This window comes from Typopeltis vanoorti, chromosome 3, assembly GCF_054136105.1.
Source record: "Typopeltis vanoorti isolate ZY-2024b chromosome 3, IOZ_Tvanoo_1.0, whole genome shotgun sequence".
Taxonomy (NCBI): Eukaryota; Metazoa; Arthropoda; class Arachnida; order Uropygi; family Thelyphonidae; genus Typopeltis; species Typopeltis vanoorti.
In genome coordinates this window covers 30,964,505-30,987,588 of record NC_143551.1, presented here as the reverse complement: position 1 = coordinate 30,987,588, position 23,084 = coordinate 30,964,505, and the positions used below count along the sequence as shown (strand labels likewise).

At 36.6% G+C, this 23,084-nt stretch overlaps 1 protein-coding gene across 2 annotated transcripts in view; it reads left to right on the top strand.

Annotated features, from left to right (window-relative positions):
• LOC150108020 (large ribosomal subunit protein mL62-like) overlaps positions 1–23,084 on the top strand; it is a 121,968-nt gene that overhangs the window by 17,144 nt on the left and 81,740 nt on the right. For both annotated transcript variants that reach the window (XM_090390580.1, XM_090390579.1), the window contains exon 2: positions 10,910–10,955. In XM_090390580.1, coding sequence (XP_090246706.1) covers positions 10,910–10,955 — 46 coding nt within the window. The remainder of the gene's footprint in view (positions 1–10,909; positions 10,956–23,084) is intronic.

Genomic DNA, 23,084 nt, shown 5'->3' with positions numbered 1-23,084 from the left:
TTTAGAGGAAAATTGGAGATATTAGGTTAGTAACAATGTAAATTTTTCATGTAGTACTATCATAATAAATAGAAACTTGAAAGACTCATTTTAGAATCAGTAGCAGAATTAACACCCCTATCAGCCGAGAGGATAAATAATGAGACCAAATTGCACTTTCTTTATTAGAAATGATTTGTATAAGAATAATGGCCTGTACTCGAATTCATTGGCATCAGAAGCCCGGAGAAATTACTTCTTGGCATGAGACTTAATGCAGAGAGTCAGGGAAACTAGATCATGGGAGGAATGAGAAAAATGCATGTTAAAGTTCAGCTATGGTATACAAACGTAATAAAGATATAAATGCCTTTGAACATAGTTATATACGTGGCGTAGGAGTGGAAAAATATGCATTGGGTTCGGACCTTTTAAGTATGTCTCTTTTCCCTTTTAAGGGAGAAGAGAAAATTCTAGAACAAGACCAAATACATTGCAATTATTATATATTATATAAGCCCATTCTTATAATAGACATTGTATTTGCAATTACATTGCAAATACAATGTCTATTATAAGAATGGGCTAGGTCGTAATTTATTATGTCTGTACACAAATGCCAGGTGCATTAGAAACAAAAGGGTTGAGTTTGTTGCTTTATTGAATACGATGTGGCCTAAGATTGTTGGCATTAGTGAAACCTGGCTATCAGAATCAGATATGGTAAGTGGGATCGAGTGTAATAACGGATATACTATTTTTAGGAATGACTGAAGAGATAGGAGGAGTGCTACTAATGATATCAGATGACTTAAGTCCAGTTAGGGTAGAAATACAAGAAAACAGTGATGGTAACAATGTCCCATGTAGTGATGAGTTTGAGTCTATTTGGTGTGAAGTGGAGGTTAACAGAATAAAATATATGGTGGGGTGTTGCTACAGGCCTGGCAGCTCAGTTGTAGGGGACGAAGAAATGCATCACCAATTTAGCCTTATGGGTACCAAACGAATGATCATTATGGGTGACTTTAATTTTCCAAACATTGATTGGATAGAAGAGAAATCTCATGATCAGAAAGAACAGGAATTTATTGAATTGTCGTGGGATAACTTTCTCAAGCAGCATGTGAAAGAAGGAACTCAAGGTCAAAGAGTGTTGGATTTGCTCATAACGTCAGAAGGGATATCTGTCAAGAATATGGCTGTTTTACCACCAGTTGGTGATAGTGATCATGCTGTTCTTTCTTGGGAAGTATCTACTTGTATTGAAGCTCCGATTAAAACAGGCTACATGTTGAACTACAAAGCTGGAAATTTTGATCGACTTAGAAGAATACTATCTTTGGTCCCATGGTATCAGTTACTGAATAGAAAAAATGTCAGCAATTCATGGGAATCTTTGAAAAAGTGCTTAAATGAGGCGGTATCTGAATGTATCCCTAGTGCTCGAAGAGTAAATAGGTTGGGTGTGAAATGGATGTGCAGCCTTATTAAGCTAGAAGTCCACAAGAAGAAGATGATGTGGAAAGAATATCGTGAGAATAAGAGTGAGAGGAGTTATGAAATATAAAAGTGACGAGTATTATGAGAAAAGCTAAAACGGAGTATGAAAAAAATTGGCCATGCAAGCTAAAGGCAATCCAAAAGAATTTTATCGTTATGCCGCAAGCAAAAGAAAGAATGAACGTGGAAGAATAACTTTATTGAATGCAGTTGGTACATGAGTGTCGAAAGCTAAGGAGATTGTTCAGTTAATGAGTGCTCACTTTGCTAAGATATATCAACCAGGTGTATGTAGTGTGGTGCACAGTGGTGCTGCTATGTTGGATGAAGAGTTAAGAGGTTCATGAAAATGAAGTTGAAGAGCTTTTGCATAACCTGGATAAGAATTTGGCAATAGGGACAGATGGAATATCTGCTCATTTATTAAAGGAATGTTCAGTTCAATTGGCTAGACCTTTCACACATTTGTATAACTTGAGTCTCAACTCAGGAATGATACCCCAGGAATGGAAGGAATGTAATGTAGTTCCATTGCACAAGGGCGGTGCAAAAACTGATGTGTCTAACTACCGACCTATTAGTATTTCTGGTGTGGTAATGAAGATTTTAGAGAAGTTAGTAAGAACTCGCATACAGAAATGGGTAGATGATAATTCTATACTCTGCAGGGAACAGTATGGGTTTACTAAAGGAAAGTCATGTTTTAGCAATTTGCTCATTTTATAACAATGTTATGGCCGAGTTGGATAAAGGAAATGGATACACTATGATAATGTTGGATTTTTCTAAGGCATTTGATAAGATACCGCACGATAGGCTGTTGAGTAAACTGGAGAATATGGGATCAGAACATAATCTATTGACTTGGATCAGGGGATGGCTAACAGACAGATATCAATAAGTGGTATACAGTGGGTGTAAATCTGCCAGATTTAAGGTAACCAGTGGTGTACCTCAGGGTTCAGTCCTTGGGCCATTATTGTTCAATTTATACATTAATGACTTCAAGCAGGATCTATCATCAGATTTGCAATTGTTTGCTGATGATGCGAAGATAGGCAGGACAATCAGGGATGCTACTGATATTCAGCAATTACAAAATGATTTGAATAGACTGGAAATCTGGGCAAACGAAAATTGCTGTCAGTTTAATGTTAGTGAGTGTAAAGTTATGCACTTTGGCATGATTAGAGATCCAGTGGCATATTATATTAGCGGGGTTATGCTACAAGAAACTGAAGAGGCAAGGGATCTTGGTGTATTGGTGGATGAGAATTTAAAGTTCAAAGGTCACATAGCAAAAGTTGCAAATACAACTCGGAGGATAATTTCTCTGCTTAAGCGAACCTTGACATGTTATAGAAAACACAAGTAACAATAAGCGGAAGAAATGAGATCAGAATAAATTAAGATTAAAGTTCTATGAGGGGGTGGGTATCCTCTTTGGATACTGTTGACTAGCCTAAGATGTTGGGCGGGAGGAATAAAAATTAAAGTTTCCCAAATTTCGGGAAATTTAATACAATCATATTTATTAAGATAAAGCATGTTATTTTTTTTAACCACCCAACCGGCCAGGACGTCTATAGATGTCCAGCTAAATCTGGATACGACTCTCTCTTATTGAATAGCATGAATAATAATAATAATTATTATTATTATCTGAGACCTCCAGGGAGTCAAGGACTCATCGAGGGAGGCTGTAAGTTACTCAATCAAGCTATCATACCGTCCCTTAAATTCATTTACACTAGATGCACTCATTGCCCTTAAGGGAAAATTATTCCACTCACTCACTGCTCTCTGAGCAGTGAGTGAGTGGAATAATAAGGAAGTAATAAAGGATAAGGAAGTAATTTTGCCTCTTTATAAGTCTTTGATAAGACACTTGGATTACTGTGCTCAGATTTGGTCTCCCGGGTTCCAAGGTGATAAAGAAGCTGTGGAAAGGGTGCAAAGAAGAGTTACAAAGATTATATCCAGATTATAGGATTTAGATTATGAGGACAGATTGCGAGTATGTGGATTACAGACTCTTTAACAGGAGAAAGAGGGGTGATATGATAGAGGTCTATAAACTTTTGAATGGGTGTTATAGCATTTCAAATGATGAAATTTTTCATTATATGGAAGGCGGGGAGAGAACACTGGGGCATCCATGGAATTTAAGGTTGTTCTCAGTCAAGAGAGGGGTAAGAGCTAGGTTTTTCTCTCAGAGAGCAGTGAGTGAGTGGAATAATTTGCCCTTAAGGGCAATGAGTGCATCTAGTGTAAATGAATTTAAGGGACGGTATGATAGCTTGATTGAGTAACTTACAGCCTCCCTCGATGAGTCCTTGACTCCCTGGAGGTCTCAGATAATAATAATAATTATTATTATTCATGCTATTCAATAAGAGAGAGTCGTATCCAGATTTAGCTGGACATCTATAGACGTCCTGGCCGGTTCGGTGGTTAAAAAAAATAACATGCTTTATCTTAATAAATATGATTGTATTAAATTTCCCGAAAATATCAAGAAGGTGGCAAAATATTCTGGAGGTTGTTGAAGAAGCTTAGGAATGGAGGAAAGAGTGCTGTAAAAGGAATTAGAGATGATAAAGGTGAAATGAAAACAGGAGACAAAGATATCCTTGAAGTATGGAGTAATTACTTTGAAAAACTGCTAAATGAAACAAGCAGTGATTACAGCACAGTGATAAAAAACACTGACCAGGCATGCAGTCAGGAATACATATCCATACTTGAAGTAGAAAAAGCCATCAAAGGCTTGAAATGTGAAAAGGCAGCAGGAGTAGATGATATTCGACCAGAAATGCTGAAGTATGGTGGTATAAGAGTCTTACAGTGGCTGCACTGCATAGTTCAGAAAGCCTGGACAGAGGGACGAATTCCCGATGATTGGAGTAGAGCTCTCATAGTACCCATATATAAAAAGGGAAATAAAACTGAATGTGAGAATTACAGAGGTATTTCCCTACTGAGTGTTCCTGGCAAGATCTATGCAAGTATACTTGAGAAACGGTTGAGAAGAATTGTGGAAGAAAAGCTTGGTGAAGAACAAACTGGATTCAGGCCAAATAGAGGCTGTCAGGATCAGATCTTCACTTTACGACAAATAGTCGAGAAAGCATGGGAATATAACAAAGATCTGTATTTAAGTTTTGTCGATTTGGAAAAGGCATATGACAAGGTGCCAAGAGAGAAGCTATTCAATATGCTGCAGTTATATGGTGTCAATGGGGCATTATATCAAGCAATACTTAGTCTTTATTTGAGTTGTGAGTCAGCAGTTAGAATTGAAGGAAGTACAGGAAGATGGTTTAATGTTAAATCTGGTGTGAGACAAGGATGTACATTATCCCCTCTGTTATTCATTATCTATATGGATCACATTATGAAGGAATGTGGTATTAAACCTGATATTAAAATTGGAGATGTTAATGTCAGCTCTTTGCTTTATGTGGATGATGTTATACTTCTAAATAAATCCGCTACAAGTCTGCAAGATTCTCTGACTAAATTGAATAGCTGTTGTAATAGATATGGTATGAAGGTCAGCAATAAAAAGACAAAGACAATGAAATTAGGCAGAATCATTGAAAATATCAACTGTGTTGTGAATGGAGAACCTGTGGAACAAGTAAAACATTTCAGCTACTTAGGCACAATTTTTACTGAAGATGGTAAACTAAATATAGAAATAGACAACAGAATCAGCAAAGCTGGTATCGTGGGAAGTCAATTGAATAAATTCATATGGAATAAGAAAGAAATTAGTCGGAACACTAAATTAGCTGTATACAAGACTGTGTTCAAACCAATTTTAACTTATGGATCTGAGAGCTGGGTCAGAAGTAAAACACTTGACCAAAGACTAGAGACCGCAGATATGAGAGTCCTGAGAAAGATTAGAGGCGTGAACAGATGGCATCAATGGCAATATCATATTAAAAATGAGGATATTAGGAAAGAACTTGACATTGTCAGCATCCAGATGCATTAGCAGAGCTAATCTCAGATGGTATGGTCACTTAAATAGAATGGGAGAGGAAAGATTAGCAAAACAAGTGTTCTCTGCCAGGTTGGCAGGAAAACGACCCAGAGGAAGACCAAGATATAGGTGGATTGATACGGTACAAAGTGCCTTAGACGATAGAAATATAAGATCTGATAATGTTGGAGTCTTGACAAGTAACAGACTGATTTGGAGGAAAATTGTAGATAGGAAGTTGGTAATGATGTAGTTTTTTCATGTAGTACTGTCATATCCTGTACACCCCTTGAGGGTACATGGCAGGAATTTGATGATGATGGTGATAAATTTCCCGAAATTTGGGAAACTTTAATTTTTATTCCTCCCGCCCAACATCTTAGGCTAGTCAACAGTATCCATAGAGGGTACCCCCCCCCCCTCATAGAACTTTAATCTTAATTTATTCTGATCTCATTTCTTCTGCTTATTGTTACTTGTGTTTTCTGTTTGTGTTATTACAAGTTTAACATTATATTCCTGAAGATGTCTCTGTGACCGAGACAAAATATTGAAGCGATTAAACCTGTCATTTGATTGTTTCTCTTTGTGCTGTAAATTAAATAATTTACAGCACAAAACATTTTATTTAATGTAAACTATTAAAGCGTAATATGAATGTAAACCTTCACCTGAGCCTAAATTCTTGACCATTTGTTAATTCACCTATTTCTTCTGCTTATTTCACCTCCCTGTCATCTGCATTCTTTCAAGTTATCCATCCATAATTATTTTGCTCACTATATACCAAAGGATCTCTTTGGAATTATATTGTTTCACTCATTGCATTTTCTCTCAAAATCTAAATTGGCTTCCTTACCATGCTGGTTATTCTTCTTGCCTTTGTTTTGAATTGCTCATGTGTCTCTTAAATTCCCTCAACGATGTTTTTTTTTTTCTTTTTTTGACAGATTCTGCTTGGTGATGCAACTCAACTCGTCCATTTAACTTCTTCCTACCTGATTACTCCTGATATTGTGTATGCAGTTTGATAATGCTTCTCTCAGACATTTATCATGTACTGTTAACAGCCTTTTCTTGTAGTAAAATTCCCAAATTGCCCAACCTTAGAATGCTGTTCACATGTTTGGGATAGTGCACAAAACTCTCTCCCAGCAACTCACTTTGGTAATTAATTTGCCACTTTATTTCAACTTTTTTTTTTTTTTTTTTTTTCACAAGTACAGTCTTAAGTGCTCTACATTCCTCCACTTAGTGCTAAGCCTTTTAACACATAACTGGTGTCCACCTAACATCCTTTTATATTTCAGCTGCAAACACACCTAGCCTTCTCCTGTTTTGCTTTAATTTTATCTTCCTCTGTTCTCTGGAAAAGCCTTTCACCCACAATGTTTCCTTGACACAACTGCAGCTTCCAGTTTTACAAGAAAAAGATTGATAGTTCCTACTCCACTAACCTTCTGCAGCATCTTTTGTGTGTGATTGATGTTAAAAGAAAAAAAAACACAAATGCTAGAAGTATCGTGAAGAAGAGGAATGACTTTTTTTGTCCCTGATAGGCATAGTCTGTCAAAAGATTTGATATTAGTGAAACATAGTTGATAGAAAATGTATGTGAGAAGGAGAGGGAATGAGATGGAATGAAGTTGAAATATTACTTTTAACAGATTATACAGGCAAATTGGGCAACAATTACATGCAGTTAACAGACAGAAATACCGTTAGCAGGCCTTGCCTGCCTGGTTGGCCGAGTGGTTAGCGTGTCCGCTCTCCAGCCAAAAGGTTGCGGGTTCGAATCCTGCCGTGGGCATGGATGTTTGTGATTGTCTGTGGAAATACTAGTGGTGCTGAAAGTTTATTTTCCACTTGGTTAGAGTATAATAAATTTAGTTTAATCCTTTATCCAAGTGTGAGCAAACAAAGTTTGCGCCTGAAAGTATCTTCAGGACTGGGTTAAGGTGGTACACACCAGGGCAACTCGTTGCAAAGGTGGAGCAAGCTACCAACACTCCTATCCTAGTATCTCCTATAATGCAAAACACATCTCCTTGCGGATATGTCTATTGTTATGCATTAAGGGAAGGGCCACTACACAGACCGGTTTCGACCTTTATTGAGGTCTCTTCAGTGGGAGCCAGGCCCAAGTCGAGATATCAGGCAGAAGCATTTGCAGGTCATCTCCACCTATAGGAATTGCCAATTGGTGTGCCACCCTTTTTTAATAAATTACTCTGGATTTAGAGAAAGATGTTGAAAGTTTATTTTCCACTTGGTTAGAGTATAATAAATTTAGTTTAATCCTTTATCCAAGTGTGAGCAAACAAAGTTTGCGCCTGAAAGTATCTTCAGGACTGGGTTAAGGTGGTACACACCAGGGCAACTCGTTGCAAAGGTGGAGCAAGCTACCAAAAACACCTTTGCAACGAGTTGCCCTGGTGTGTACCACCTTAACCCAGTCCTGAAGATACTTTCAGGCGCAAACTTTGTTTGCTCACACTTGGATAAAGGATTAAACTAAATTTATTATACGCTAACCAAGTGGAAAATAAACTTTCAACATCTTTCTCTAAATCCAGAGTAATTTATTAAAAAAGGGTGGCACACCAATTGGCAATTCCTATAGGTGGAGATGACCTGCAAATGCTTCTGCCTGATATCTCGACTTGGGCCTGGCTCCCACTGAAGAGACCTCAATAAAGGTCGAAACCGGTCTGTGTAGTGGCCCTTCCCTTAATGCATAACAATAGACATATCCGCAAGGAGATGTGTTTTGCATTATAGGAGATACTAGGATAGGAGTGTTGGTAGCTTGCTCCACCTTTGCAACGAGTTGCCCTGGTGTGTACCACCTTAACCCAGTCCTGAAGATACTTTCAGGCGCAAACTTTGTTTGCTCACACTTGGATAAAGGATTAAACTAAATTTATTATACTCTAACCAAGTGGAAAATAAACTTTCAACATCTTTCTCTAAATCCAGAGTAATTTATTAAAAAAGGGTGGCACACCAATTGGCAATTCCTATAGGTGGAGATGACCTGCAAATGCTTCTGCCTGATATCTCGACTTGGGCCTGGCTCCCACTGAAGAGACCTCAATAAAGGTCGAAACCGGTCTGTGTAGTGGCCCTTCCCTTAATGCATAACAATAGACATATCCGCAAGGAGATGTGTTTTGCATTATAGGAGATACTAGGATAGGAGTGTTGGTAGCTTGCTCCACCTTTGCAACGAGTTGCCCTGGTGTGTACCACCTTAACCCAGTCCTGAAGATACTTTCAGGCGCAAACTTTGTTTGCTCACACTTGGATAAAGGATTAAACTAAATTTATTATACTAGTGGTGCAACAGTAGATAGTGTTGGTGTAGTTGCAGTCAGTTGGTCAATTGAGTGGTGGAGACAGAGGTGTAGAACAAGTTCCCTCCCTCGATGAGTCCTTTGGACTCTCTGGAGGTGTCAAATAATAATAATAAAATTATGTAATATATTAGTGGGTGGTAGCATAGTGTGACTGTTGGATTACATAATATGTAAATGACATATTAAGTAGTGTTGATAGCAGTTGTGCGGTGTGCCCTCTTACAATAAGTCCTTGGAGGTGTTGGATAATAATAGTAAATGAGTTGTGTCTTCTGAGGTGGTATATCAGGAAGAAATTAGAGATAGGTAGAATAGAATATTTAGTAAACATAGAGATGATTAGCAAAAACGTTTACTCCAATTAGATTAGCAGAATTGTGGTATAGATTTGACAGATGAAGCAATATATATAAGGAACTCAGTTTCTAAATTCTCAAAGCACAATGTTCTTTGGTAGCATGTGGTGGAAGTAAAGATTAGTAGGTTTGAATTTGGTCATAGTGATTGAGAATTTGAGGATTGAAATGTCATCCTTGTCCCAGTTAATGGAAAAGTGATCATATAGTCCTGATTTGAGGTGAGGAAGAAAAAGGAATGTGTGGGACTAGATGTTAGGTGATCGTTATAGACTTAAAAAGCTGGCTTGAGATAGTACCGTGGATAGAAGAATTTGAAGAAAAAAGAAGAAAAATTTGGACTAAAATGGAAAACTAGAGAAAAATCCAACAGAGGATCGGCTGAGGGAATGTAGACTGCAGAGTTTGGTGGATAGAAGAAGGAGAGGTGATATGATTGAGACTTTTAAACTGTTGAGAGGTGGTTACAGGGTTGACACTGGGGAGTTCTTTTGCTTGGTTGAACAGTGGGAAGGAGTGATGACAAGAGGCCATCCCTGGAAGTTACGAAAGGAAACTGTGAGCAAGAGGGTTAGGAGTGGTTTCTTTGCATGGAGGGTGGTTGAACCATGGAATGCATTGCCTGATGGAGTGGTGAGAGCGAGAACGGTCAATGAGTTCAAGGAGTGGTATGATAGACTTTATGTTTCTTAGGGGGGGGGCCTTCCCTCGAGTCTTGATAGACTTTGTGTTTCTTAGGAAGGGACCTCCCACGATGAGTCTTTTGACTCCATGGAGGCCTGAATAATAATAATAATAATAAATAACAGGTAATGGTGCTTGCTATTGCGACATGATAATCCAGTTTTTTATGCCTAAATTGCAAGATATGAATGTGGACGACATGTCGTTTCAACAAGACGGTGCCACATGCCATACAACCCGAGAAACAATTCAATTACTGCATGAGTCATTTCCTGGTCGTGCAATTTCCCGTTTTGGTGATCAGAATTTGCTGCCCAGATCATGTGACTTAATGCCGTTGGACTTTTTTCTTTGGGGTTTTTGGAAGTCTAAGGTTTTATGCCAACAAGCCCACGACCACCCACGCCTTGAAGGAGGAAATTGAGCACTGTATCAACGAAATTCAGCCACATTTATGCAAAACGGTCATGGAAAATTTCGACAAAAGAGTGCGTATGTGCCAGCAAAGCCATGGAGGCCATTTACCCGATATGCTATTCCATGCATAACCCTATACTGTATACTTTATGAATCAATAAGAAATTACAATTTTTAATTAAAAACCTGTGTTTTCTATCAAAATTACTTCTTGCGTGAATTTTGGAACACCCTGTATTATGACTATAAAAAATACTTCTAAATGTCTGATAGCCGGGAAAGTATTTATAATCATATATTCATATATGGTAATATGGAGAGTGCATACAGTGAAGGTGTTTAAAGAGTGATTCAATAGATTTTATGGTGTTTGGAAGTGGACTTCCCAAATGAGTCATACAACTTCATAGAAGGCCTGTTATAATAATAGTATGCATGATTTAAGACTGAGAATATAATTGGGTACTATTGATTTTCTAACGTGAAAAAATTTAAATTTGTGCAAGAAAATGTTTTTAATTTTCTGATCAGAGCATTGTAGCATCACAAATGCTTCATTTTAAATTTTTCTAAATTGAAATTTTATTACAATGAAGAATTTTATGTTTCTCTTTCAGTTACCACAAAATACAGAAGATATATTTTCTGGCTATATACCAATAGGTACGTTTATATCACATCAGTGAAAAGCAAAATCAGACTTCAGCACTATATACTTTGTTACTGCTTTATAAAAACATTATTATTTACTCTATCCGAATTTACTTATCTGAATTGTGAACACTGTATGTCATGGAAACTGGACATTTAAATTTAACTCAAATATACTTTATGACTTAAATAAGATAACTGAAATTGGGTTTTTATTGGTCAGAATTTGATACAACTAGTAACCGACTAGTTTCACCATGTTAACTGGCTTCTTCTGGGTTAGATGAATATACATATATATATCAACTTAAAACAAACGAGTTTAGGTTATGAATCAATACATAACTGAAAAATGAAAAATACCAAATTCATAGGAACTGTTACACAATACAAATACATGGAGCATGGATGCTAGCACTTGGTCAGTCATTGTTAAGCAGTTGCATCCTATAATTAGCTGCGAAATTAAATTTTGATATGTGGAGAGATCTTATGAGTGATTTCCAGATATCACTAAGCATCATTACTTGGTTTCTGTTCAGGGTGCCTTGTGAGCAGATTACTACTGCGGCTTTTTTATGTTGTGGGAGCTGTATTCATCGTCTATGTATGGCATAGTACTTTTATCCCGTTCAGTGTTATAGTTAGCGTTGGAAAAATGGAATGCTAAACCAGAACTGTCCTCTCTGTTGTTGACATCTCCAGTGTGCTCTTTTTTTATCTTATTTCTAGACTTCTTAAAGTTTGTCTGATATAATTCAGGCCACATGGAATGTTGTAAACTCCAGGGTGTTTATTGCAAGCATTCTGGTCTTTAGGTGAGCATAACATATTCTGTACTGTCCTATCAGTTTGAAGGCTACCTGAATGTTGAGAAATCTTAGGAGGTTGGCAATTTTTTGTGAAAGTATGCCAACAAAATGAATGGAAATTGAAGTCCTGTAATGAGTGTCCTGGATTTGTTGTGGGGAAGGGTTGGTTAATAGCATTCTTTTTGTTATTTTTTTTCAGATATCCATTATTGGTTAATATTTGGAGAATAAAATCTAATTCTTCTTTTAATATTCTTTCATCTCTTATAATAGAGCTCGCCCTGTTCTTCACCATATGTATAATGCTTAATTTCTATGAAATATGGTGTAATGAGGCGAAATGCATGTAACGACCTGTGTGGGTCGACTTACAGTACACATTAAAACAAATGCTTTCGTTCGTTTGTTTTGTAATTAATATGTCCAGAAAAGGTAATTTCCCTTCATTTTCAAGTTCTAAGGTGAACTTGATTTTATGGTGAAACATGTTTATGGATGTTAGAAAATCATATAGCTCTGCCACACTGTGTTTCCATATTATAAATGTCGTCAACATATCTCCACCACACTGACAGATTAGGATCCCCTACACAATAAGATGTCATTTTTGAACTTTTCCATAAGTAAGTCCACACATGGAGGAGATGGAGAACTTCCCATCACAAGGCCTGAAAGTTGTTTGTAGATTTTTTCATTCCACCTGAAGAAATTTGAATTGAGACAATGTTTATAAAGTTGGGAGATGTCTTGAAGAAACAGGTTTTCTATGAGGGTCATAACTTCATTCATCGGCACATTTTTAAATAAAGACACAACATCTAAACTTGCTGAAATGTCTCTTCTTGATATGAAGATTTTTCTTAGCCTTTCAACAAAGTGCTGTGTATTTTTGATATATGCATCTGTATTTCTAGTGTGTGCTTTTAGAAGATGTTTGAAATGTTTGGATAATAAATAAGTTGGTGAGTTTAACCCATCTATAATCGGACAAAGAGGCATGTCAGTCGTGTACTTTCGGCTATCCATATAAAGGTGGGGTTAATGGATGTATGGATTTCAGTTTCCTGTTAAGATCTGTGGGCCTTGTGGTCATGTTACTCAAAAGGTTGTTGGTTTCTATATGGTTCATCCAAGTAGGGTCAGAATCTAATTGACAGTAAATAGATGTGTTGTAGAGTAAAATTGAGATTTTTGATACATAATCCTTTGTATTTAAGATTATGGTAGAATTGCCTTTGTCAGCCTTAAGTATTATTAATAATAATAATATTGAGTAATATTATTATTAAACTCAATTTCAGTTATCTTATTTAAGTATTTAGTGGTTGAAAATAACATTGATCATACTTAGTGACTGCTAAGCATGTGCATAGTTCATTGAAGTTTTCGGCAAAGTTTCAAATGCCTTTGTGTGATTTTTTGTTTGGCTACCTTATTGAAAAGCAAGCTTTCCAGTTAAACACTAAGGGTATCTTTCAAAGGATAGAAGGAAGACAGAAAGACAACAGTCTCTATATGAAACCTTGTTGGAAGTTTTTTCCCCACTTGGTTAAGACTATAATAAATTTAGTTTAATCCTTTATCCAAGTGTAAGCAAACAAAGTTTGCACCTGAAGTATCTTCAGGACTGAGGCAACTCGTAGTAAAGGCTGACCAAGCTCTCATCACTCCTTGTCTCAGTATCTCCCATAATGCAGAGCACATCTTCTTGCTAACACGTATAATGTCAGCAAAGTGATGTCCTTTATCGACCTTTATTGAGGTCTCGTCAGTGGGAACCAGACCCAGAAGTGGTTATACTAAGACAGAAGCAACGCAGAAGTCATATTTACCTATACGAGTTGCCAAAAGGTGTATGGTCGAAACTGGTCTGGGTAGTGGCCCTTCTCTTAATGCATAGCATTATACATGTCCGCAAGAATGTGCTTTGCATTATGGGAGATACTGAGACAAGGAGTGATGAGAGCTTGGTCCACCTTTACCACGAGTTGCCTCAGTCCTGAAGAGACTTCAAGCGCAAACTTTGTTTGCTTACTCTTGGATATTATATGAAACCTCATATAATAAATAATGAAACCTCATTGCTTCATATGAGATTCCAAGTTTATCATCCTGCACAACACACAAATTATCCTTCGTCTATCAATGGCATAAAAATCTCATCACTTTAGCATAATGAGATTTCCAATGGCTTATTATATTGGTGGGATTATCTAACAAGAAGTTGATGAGGCTAGCTATCTTGGAGTTATAGTGGACAAAAACTGAAGTTCAAAGGTCACATTGCAAAAATTGCCAACTGAGAGAATAATTGCAATGCTCTCTCTCTCTTCATGTAACTTCCTCAGTGAGAGAGTGCAGCACCATGTCCTTCCAGTTCTCTCTGTTGGTGGCTTTCCTCTTTGTTTCTGCATAGCTATGTGAACCTGTCCAATGATCCTATGTCTTTAAGCCATGTCCTTCATTTTTTATCTCTTGATCCTTTTCCCATAATTTTTCCTTCTAAAACTGTTTCATCTTTCTCTAAGATCATTTCCTCTAATAAAGATCTCTGTGTTCTCATTCTCTGTAGGACATCTGTATTAGTCACATTTTCTGTCCATGAGATTTTCAGAGCTCTCCTATAGCACCACATTTCAAAGGCCATTATCTGTTGTCTTACTCTCTTCTTGAATACCCAGGTCTCACTTCCATCTGTGAAAACTGGCCACACTAATGTTCTTATCATTCTTTTCTTGCAATGTTGAAAAACGAATATTGATATGTGAGAATAAGGAGGTCATTTTGGTTCTTTACAAGGCCTTCATACAACTGCACATGGACTCTCTGCATAGATTTAATCTGGGTTCGAAGGGGATAAAGATGCTGTGCAAAGAAGAGATACAAAGGTTATCTTAATATTTTGGAATGCAGATTATGGGGAAGGAGAGTATGTGGATTGCAGATACAGGTGTGCTATGATACTCTATACTATAAAATGATAAGCTGAAATTGGAAACGGATGTAGGCTGTAACGTTTTTATGTAATGTTTTTGTCAAGTTATTTGAAACATTTTGAAACTCAGGGGCTATCCTTGAAGAAGGCTATCCTCAGGGGCTAGCCTTCTTCAAGAAAGATAGTATTATGAATGTGATCTTGCCACGTATATCCTAGTATTGTTTGAAGGCATCTTGTCCCAAAGTATCGATGATATTACCTGTTTGTTGAGCGATGTTCATGTCTGAGACCATATTTTGCTGGTCTGGTTGGCTGAGTGGTTAAAGGCTGCAGGTTCGAATCCTGCTGTGGACATGGATGTTTGCAATTGTCTTCGAAGATACTAGTGGTGGTGGTAGTGGACGGTAGATGGTGTTGGTATAGTTGCGGTTAGAATGAACTGTAGAGTAGACAGTTGTAGAGTAGGTGCCCTCCCTTGATGAGTCTTTGGACTCCCTGGCAGTGTCATATAATAATAGTAATAATATATAAATATGACTTGATTTGTACAGATGAATTTTGGTGTTTATGATGATGAGATTTGATTTCCAGATATTAGACTATTATGGAATTCAAAAGCTTTTGCTTTCTTTTCACTGTCAAAATATTGATGCAGGAACCAAAGTACTGAAAATCATCAAGAATATGGTAATTTAGTCTAATATTTCCTTCTATTCTGTTCTTTAGGACTTTAGTTTTACTGCCAACCCAATCAGTGCTGAATTTTTACATGAATTATCTAAGTGGATCACCAGCTTAGACATCCACCTTCATCTCTTCAGTGTGTTTGCTCTTTACAAGCACACTACAGACCCAGAGGAAGACTAAGAAAACAGTTTTAGCAGTACATAAGTCAACCATTTTTGAAGATGGGGCTCATGGGCCAACTGACATTTATCATTTGGCTCACTTTCATCTCGGACTTTATCTCCATGAGTTTTTGTTATAAGCTATTTCTGTATATATTTCCCAACTGTTGTAAGATAATTCATATCATCTTCATAAATGAAGATGATATGAATTAGCTTACACTCCTGTCACAAGGAATGTAATTTATACCCATGTGAAAATTGCTCTTTTCTCATTTCATCGTTATTTGTAATTATGCTGTTAGTATGAATCAGAACATAGCTAAATAGCATATCTTCACTACAAAGTTTGATTTGCTAGTTGTACAGTATACAATTTAAAAATCAAAAATGAGTAGCTGACCGAAAATTAATTCTGAATTGAGATTTTATTTGGATCTGTGTCATTGTTCCATTTATGTGACTAATGAAACTTAGCAGTAAATTGTGTAAATTATACTCACCAAGAAATTGTTTTGTTTAATTCTTTACACAAGCGTAAGCAAACAAAGGTTGTGCTTGATATATCTTCACAACTAAGCTACTTGCATTTAGAAGTCTGTTGACTTCACATCAGTTGCTCAGTATCCCATTGTTAAATTGTGAATGAAATTGTTTTGTATCTTTTTATTCTTCATTCAAATTTAACATAATCTACCATATACTAAGCAAGACTTGTTTAAATATTAATTGTTAGTCCCTTGCTTAAGATTTATTATTCATGTATTATCCTTGAATTTTATCAGTTATTATTTAATTATATAATTTTAATGTATATTACACTATTGAGAGAACTCTGCAGTGAATAACATTTAACTTATTACTTTATTCCTTCAATAATATTATGAAGAATTCTATGTATGTAACTTTTTATGTGCCTTATATAAACTGTAACGTATATTTTATTATTATTATTTGTAAATGAAATGAAAGAGAAATTAAGTAACTGTAATATATTTATTATTATTTTCATTACTCAGTGTAAAGGTATAACCTTATGTAACGCTAATGCTTATGTTTACGTTCTGTTTTAATCGTTGCCATGGAGATAGAAATAAAATAGAACGCGCGAGCTTCGATAATTGGGATAAAAGAAAATTAATGAGTTGGACGGAGTGAAGAAGTTTGAAGCGGGAAGAAGGAAGGCATATAAACGAGAGGTAAAAGTAAACAAGGGGACTGAAGGGCAGGGAATTCAAGGGAGTAGCATTCAGACATGTACGGAGACGAGAAGAAAACTAAGAGATAGCTGAGAGTAAAGTCAGCGGCGGCAGTAATAGGAATTTAGTGCCGTAATAGGATAACTAAAAGACCGGAAGATTAATAGAAGATTCAGAATAATTCCACTAAGTTTTAGAATTACTACGTATTCCTATATAGCTTTAAGGAAGGATTGTACAAAGCTCAACTTGATATACAGTAGTAAACTTGGAATAATTATTCTGTCTTATAGTAAGCCTGTCAAGAATTGTGTAGCGTGATAAATAATAATTCAGTTACCTCCTTGAAGAATTCTTTTGAATAGTGTTCCATCGGAGTAATAAGTGAATATAAGTTTTAAATGTGCTCACATTGAATCTGATGTGCTAAGGATTAATCCTGGTAAGAACAGTCCTATTTTATTTTGTTTCAGTGTGAAAGTTTAAGTGATAGTTCCGTCTCGAATATTCTAACATTTACTGTGGCGTTTCACTGAATTTAGCCGAAGTTAGAAGTAATTCCCCTTGAAGCAATTACTGCTGCGATTGATAATGTTATAAGTGTTAAAGCCGGGTTGTCCAAAAACTCGACTGAGCGAAGTTAACATCCAAAAAGTGCATGATTTTCATCAAAGAAAACCCGAAATCGTTCATGAGATTGATTGAGGATGAATTGGGGATTCCAAATTCAGCTGTGCACAACATTTTGACCGAGAGTTTGGGCCTTTGTAAATTGAATTCGCGATTTGTTCCCCACATGTTGACCGACATCCAAAAAAGCATCGAATTGAACACTGTAAGGACCTCATTAAAACCTCTTGTAAGGACTCAAACTTCCTTGAAACGATCGTTACTGGTGAAGAAACATGATGTTTTGAGTATGAGCACGAAACAGAGTGCTGAGTGGAGACCACCAGAGAGGGGTATCCAAAAAAAAAAAAAAGTCACTTGGAGAAGTCAAAAGTAAAGACAATGCTGATTTTTTCTACAATACCAAGGGCATTATCCACAAAGAATTCATTCCGCCTGGCCAAACGGTCAACGGTGAGTTTTATCTCGAAGTTTTGAAGCGATTGATAGCGAGAATTTGTCGCGTACGGCATGAGTATCATGATGACCGACTGTTCGTCAAAAAAAAATTTTCACTCTTGACACTATAACTCAGCTTCTAATGAAACAAATGTCATAAACAATTGACACAACACTAATGAAGGTTACCGCTTTCGACAACAAAAAGATACAAGGTGGCGCCACTAGTTTCTTCTATTTTCTAAAATGTTCGGTTTCTTTTTGGACAGAGGGTGTATAACTAGTAGACATGTATATCATTATTAAAATACTCTGAATCAGAAGTAATTTTTTCCACTTGGTTACAAAGTAGATGATACTTGCCTAGAAATTATATTCCTATTTAATCTTTTACCCTACTTAAGTGTAAGCAAACAAAGTATGCACTTGATGTATCTTCATAGCTAGGCTATTTGTATATAGAAACTCTCCACTTCAGATGAATTGCCTCAATATCACTTAATGCAAACAACATTTCCATTCTGACATGATGAATGAATGAATCCCTTCAGAATAAGAAAATCACCTTTCTGCTGCTTGTATATGGAAAATATATGATTTCTATAAGTATTAATTTAACCTTGCTGGATCTGGCTCACACTGATGAGACTTTAGTAAAGGTTGAAACTGGTCTGAGTAATGATCCTTTCCATAATGCATAGCAATAGATGCATGTCTGACAGGAAGTGTGCTTTGCATTATGGGATACTGAGGCAAATGATGTGAAGTTGAAAGCTTCTGTATACAAGTAGCCTAATCACGAAGATGCTTCATGTGCAAAATTTGTTTTCTTACACTTGGGTAAAGGATTAAACAGGAATATAATTTCTTGGCAAGTAAAATTTATTATTTTTTAAAGTGAAAAAATTTTCTATAACTATATCTGATCTAGAGGATTTTAATAAAAAAAAAGATGATACCCCTTTCTTCTGCATTCACTTGCCTGTTTGGCTGAATGGTTAGCTTATTCCCTCTCCAGTCAACAGACTTCAGACTTGAATCCCACCATGAGCATCAACAGCCTCTATAAGCATCGATGTTTGTGATTCTCTTTTAGGTGGAAGATAAATTTCATCAACCAATGTGAGACCAGTATCCTGCTTATTGTATGCTTTAAGGGTCTTGAAAATGTTCCTTGTTTAGTCTTTAGAGCACAGTTTCTGGACTATGTAAAAAAATAAATTAAAAAAAAATACAAAAAATATATCATCATCATCATCAAATTCCTGCTATGTACCCTCAAGGGGTGTACAGGATATGATAGTACTACATGAAAAAAGTACATCATTATTAATTTCCTATCTACAATTTTCCTCCAAATCAGTCTGTTACTTGTCAAGACTCCAACATTATCGGATCTTATATTTCTATCGTCTAAGGCACTTTGTACCGTATCAATCCACCTATATCTTGGTCTTCCTCTGGGTCGTTTTGCTGCCAACCTGGCAGAGAACACTTGTTTTGCTAATCTTTCCTCGCCCATTCTGTTTAAGTGATCATACCACCTGAGATTAGCTCTGCTAATGCATTCCTGGATGCTGACAATGTCAAGTTCTTTCCTAATATCCTCGTTTTTAATATGATATTGCCATTGATGCCATCTGTTCACGCCTATAATCTTTCTCAGGACTCTCATATCTGTGGTCTCTAGTCTTTTGTAAAGTGTTTTACTTCTGACCCAGCTCTCAGATCCATAAGTTAAAACTGGTTTGAACACTGTCTTGTATACAGCTAATTTAGTGTTCCAACTAATTTCTCTCTTATTCCATATGAATTTATTCAGTTGACTTCCCACCATACCAGCTTTGCTGATTCTGTTGTCTATTTCTATATTTAATTTACCATCTTCAGTAAAAATCTTGCCTAAATAGCTGAAATGTTTTACTTGTTCCACAGGTTCTCCATTCACAACGCAGTTGACATTTTCAATGATTCTGCCTATTTTCATTGTCTTTTTATTGCTGACCTTCATACCATATCTATTACACCAGTTATTCAATTTAGTCAGAGAATCTTGCAGACTTGTAGCGGATTTATTTTGAAGTATAACATCATCCGCATAAAGCAAAGAGCTGACATTAACATCTCGAAGTTTGATATCATGTTTAATACCACTTTCCTTCATAATGTGATCCATATAGATAATGAATAACAGAGGGGATAATGTACATTCTTGTCTCACACCAGATTTAACATTAAACCATCTTCCTGTACTTCCTTCAATTCTAACTGCTGACCTACAACTCAAATAAAGACTAAGTATTGCTTGATATAATGCCCCATTGACAACTGTAGCGTATTGAATAGCTTCTCTCTTGGGACCTTGTCATATGCATTTTCCAAATCGACAAAACTTAAATACAGATCTTTGTTATATTCCCATGCTTTTTCGACTATTTGTCACAAAGTGAAGATCTGATTCTGACAGCCTCTATTTGGCCTGAATCCAGCTTGTTCTTCACCAAGCTTTTCTTCCACAATTCTTCTCAACCGTTTCTCAAGTATACTTGCATAGATCTTGGCAGGAACACTCAGTAGGGAAATACCTCTGTAATTCTCACATGCGGTTTTATTTCCCTTTTTATATATGGGTACTATGAGAGCTCTACTCCAATCATTGGGAATTCGTCCCTCTGTCCAGGCCTTCTGAACTATGCAGGGCAGCCACTGTAAGACTCTCACACCACCATACTTCAGCATTTCTGGTTGAATATCATCTACTCCTGCAGCCTTTCCACATTTCAAGCCTTTGATGGCTTTTTCTACTTCAAGTATGGATATGTATTCCTGACTGCATGCCTGGTCAGTGTTTTTTTACCACTGTGCTGTCATCACCGCTTGTTTCATTTAACAGTTTTTCAAAGTAATTACTCCATACTTCAACGATATCTTTTTCTCCCATTTTCATGTCACCTTTATCATCTCTCACTCCTTTTACAGGACACTTTCCTCCATTCCTAAGATTCTTCAACAACCTTTAGAATATTTTACCACCACCTTGATATTTATTTTCTATATTCTTGCCAAAGTCTTCCCATGACTTTTGTTTAGCTAGTTTTACACAGTGTTTAGCATTCTTGCATTTGTCTCTATATTCTCTAAGAGCACAAGCTGACTTATTTGACAGGAACTTTTGATATGCTTTCTTCTTTTCCTTCACTGCCTCTTTAACTTACTGTGTCCACCAGGGAGTTCTGATTTTTTTATCCTTACAGACAACCTCACCAAATGCCTCTCTGGCAGAATTAATCAATGTTTTCTTCAGAGTTTGCCACTGAATCTCCAAGGTTTGATTCCTGTTCTCAAACTCTTTCATTTTTTCTTCAATAATCTTTGTGTATTTTAGTCTACAGTTCACATCTGAGAGCTGCTCAACTTTTATTTGCTTTAAAACTTTCTTACATGTTATTCTTTTCAATATGAAATTCAATTTTATCCTGCTCAAGACTAAATAGTGATCACTTCCAATTTCAAATCCTCTGTACACTCTGGTGTCCTGCACCAGGGAGAAAACATCACTATCAACAATAACATAGTCAATGAGACTTTTCTTATTCCTAGTCTCTTCTCTCCATGTGAATTTGTGCACATTTTTATGTTGGAACATGGTGTTAGTAATAACCAGTCGATGTCTTGAGCAGAAATCCAACAGATATTTGCCATTATTATTAGCTTTGCTCTTTTCTGCAAATTTTCCCAAAATATTTTTGTATGTCTCACAATCATTTCCTACTCTGCTATATAGATCCCCAACAAGGACCAATTTTTCATTGTGTCAGTGGCTTTTTCTCAAGCCTCAAAAAATTCCCCCACTTCTACCTTAGTAGAACCTTCTGTGTGTTTGGACAATGAGACTTATTTGTGCCATAGGCACAAATAAGTCTCATTGTCCAGTTCCCCATTCTCATATTTGCCCACATTACTCTACTTGAGACTGACTGCCATTCAAGAAGATTAGCCTCGTATTTAGTGTTGAATACTATGGCTACTCCTTCTTTTCCTTGATTGTCATTGCCTGAATATAACATTTTGTATTTATTGCTCAGAAAGATCTCACCAGTTTTGGTCTTTTTTGTTTCAGTCACCCCTGTTATGTTGATCTGGTACTTATCTAATTCCTCAGCTAGCTCCATTTCTTTGCCATTCAGGCTTCTTACATTGATAGTACCGATCTTTAACTCTGGTGATGTTGAGTTGGGGTTTGTGTTCAGATTTGTTCCAGTAGCTGACTTTTCGCTGTTCACCCTGGTTCCCTGGCGAAAACAACGGGGCCTTGTTTAAACGGGCAACGCCCCAGCCGGCATGAAATTTTGTCATGTTGTACCATCATTTTTTATTTTGGTTTAACCAATAAGAATACAATTTGGTCGGCTAAATCCCAAATTGCCAGCCCATCCTCGTTCATTCAGTATCCAAGTAGATACCCAACAGGGTGCACCATGAGAAGGTGAGGATTGGACATTAGGTCAGAAGCCCTGGTCGGTTCTCCACATTCCTTTAAAGGCTATGTGGAGGTCTCCTCTCAGTTATATAGCTTTGACCCTTAAGCCCCCGACAAAAAATATATAAAATTGATAAAAAATATAAAAAACAATCCTTAGCCCACCCATGGTACAAAAAACATTGTAGATATGTATACAACCTTTCATGTGTGGGAACAACATAAAAAAAAAACATTCAGCCTTGGTATCTCTTCTGGGTCTGGCACCCACTGAACTGTAGAATAAACTCGGTTCTATTCAGTGACAGGTTTTTGCCTATTACTGAGTGCTACTGATGAGTTTTCTGAGTCCTCTAGTAATTCAGGTTAGGAATGATGAGTTAAGTAGTGACCCTTTAGAGTCACTCAGTGAGATTTAGAGTGATATGAAAAATATATGACCTCTGCATTAATTCAGCCTTGATATCTCTTCTGGCTCAGGCCTCCACTGATTAGACCTCACTAAAATTAAAATCGGTCTAGGTAATGACACTTTCCATGATGTATAGCAATAGACATGCCTAAGGTGTGTTTTGCGTTATAGGATGCTGAAGCAATTGATATGATGTCAACAGTTCTGTATGCAAATAGGCTAGTTGTCAAGATACTTCACTTGCAAACTTTGTTTACTTGCACCTGGGTAAAGAATTAAACAAGAATATAATTTCTTGAGAAGTATAATTTACTTTATAACCAAGTTAAATAACTTTCTACCTATGAACTGTTTAAAAGAACTAATTTCTTTAGTTCAGTAATA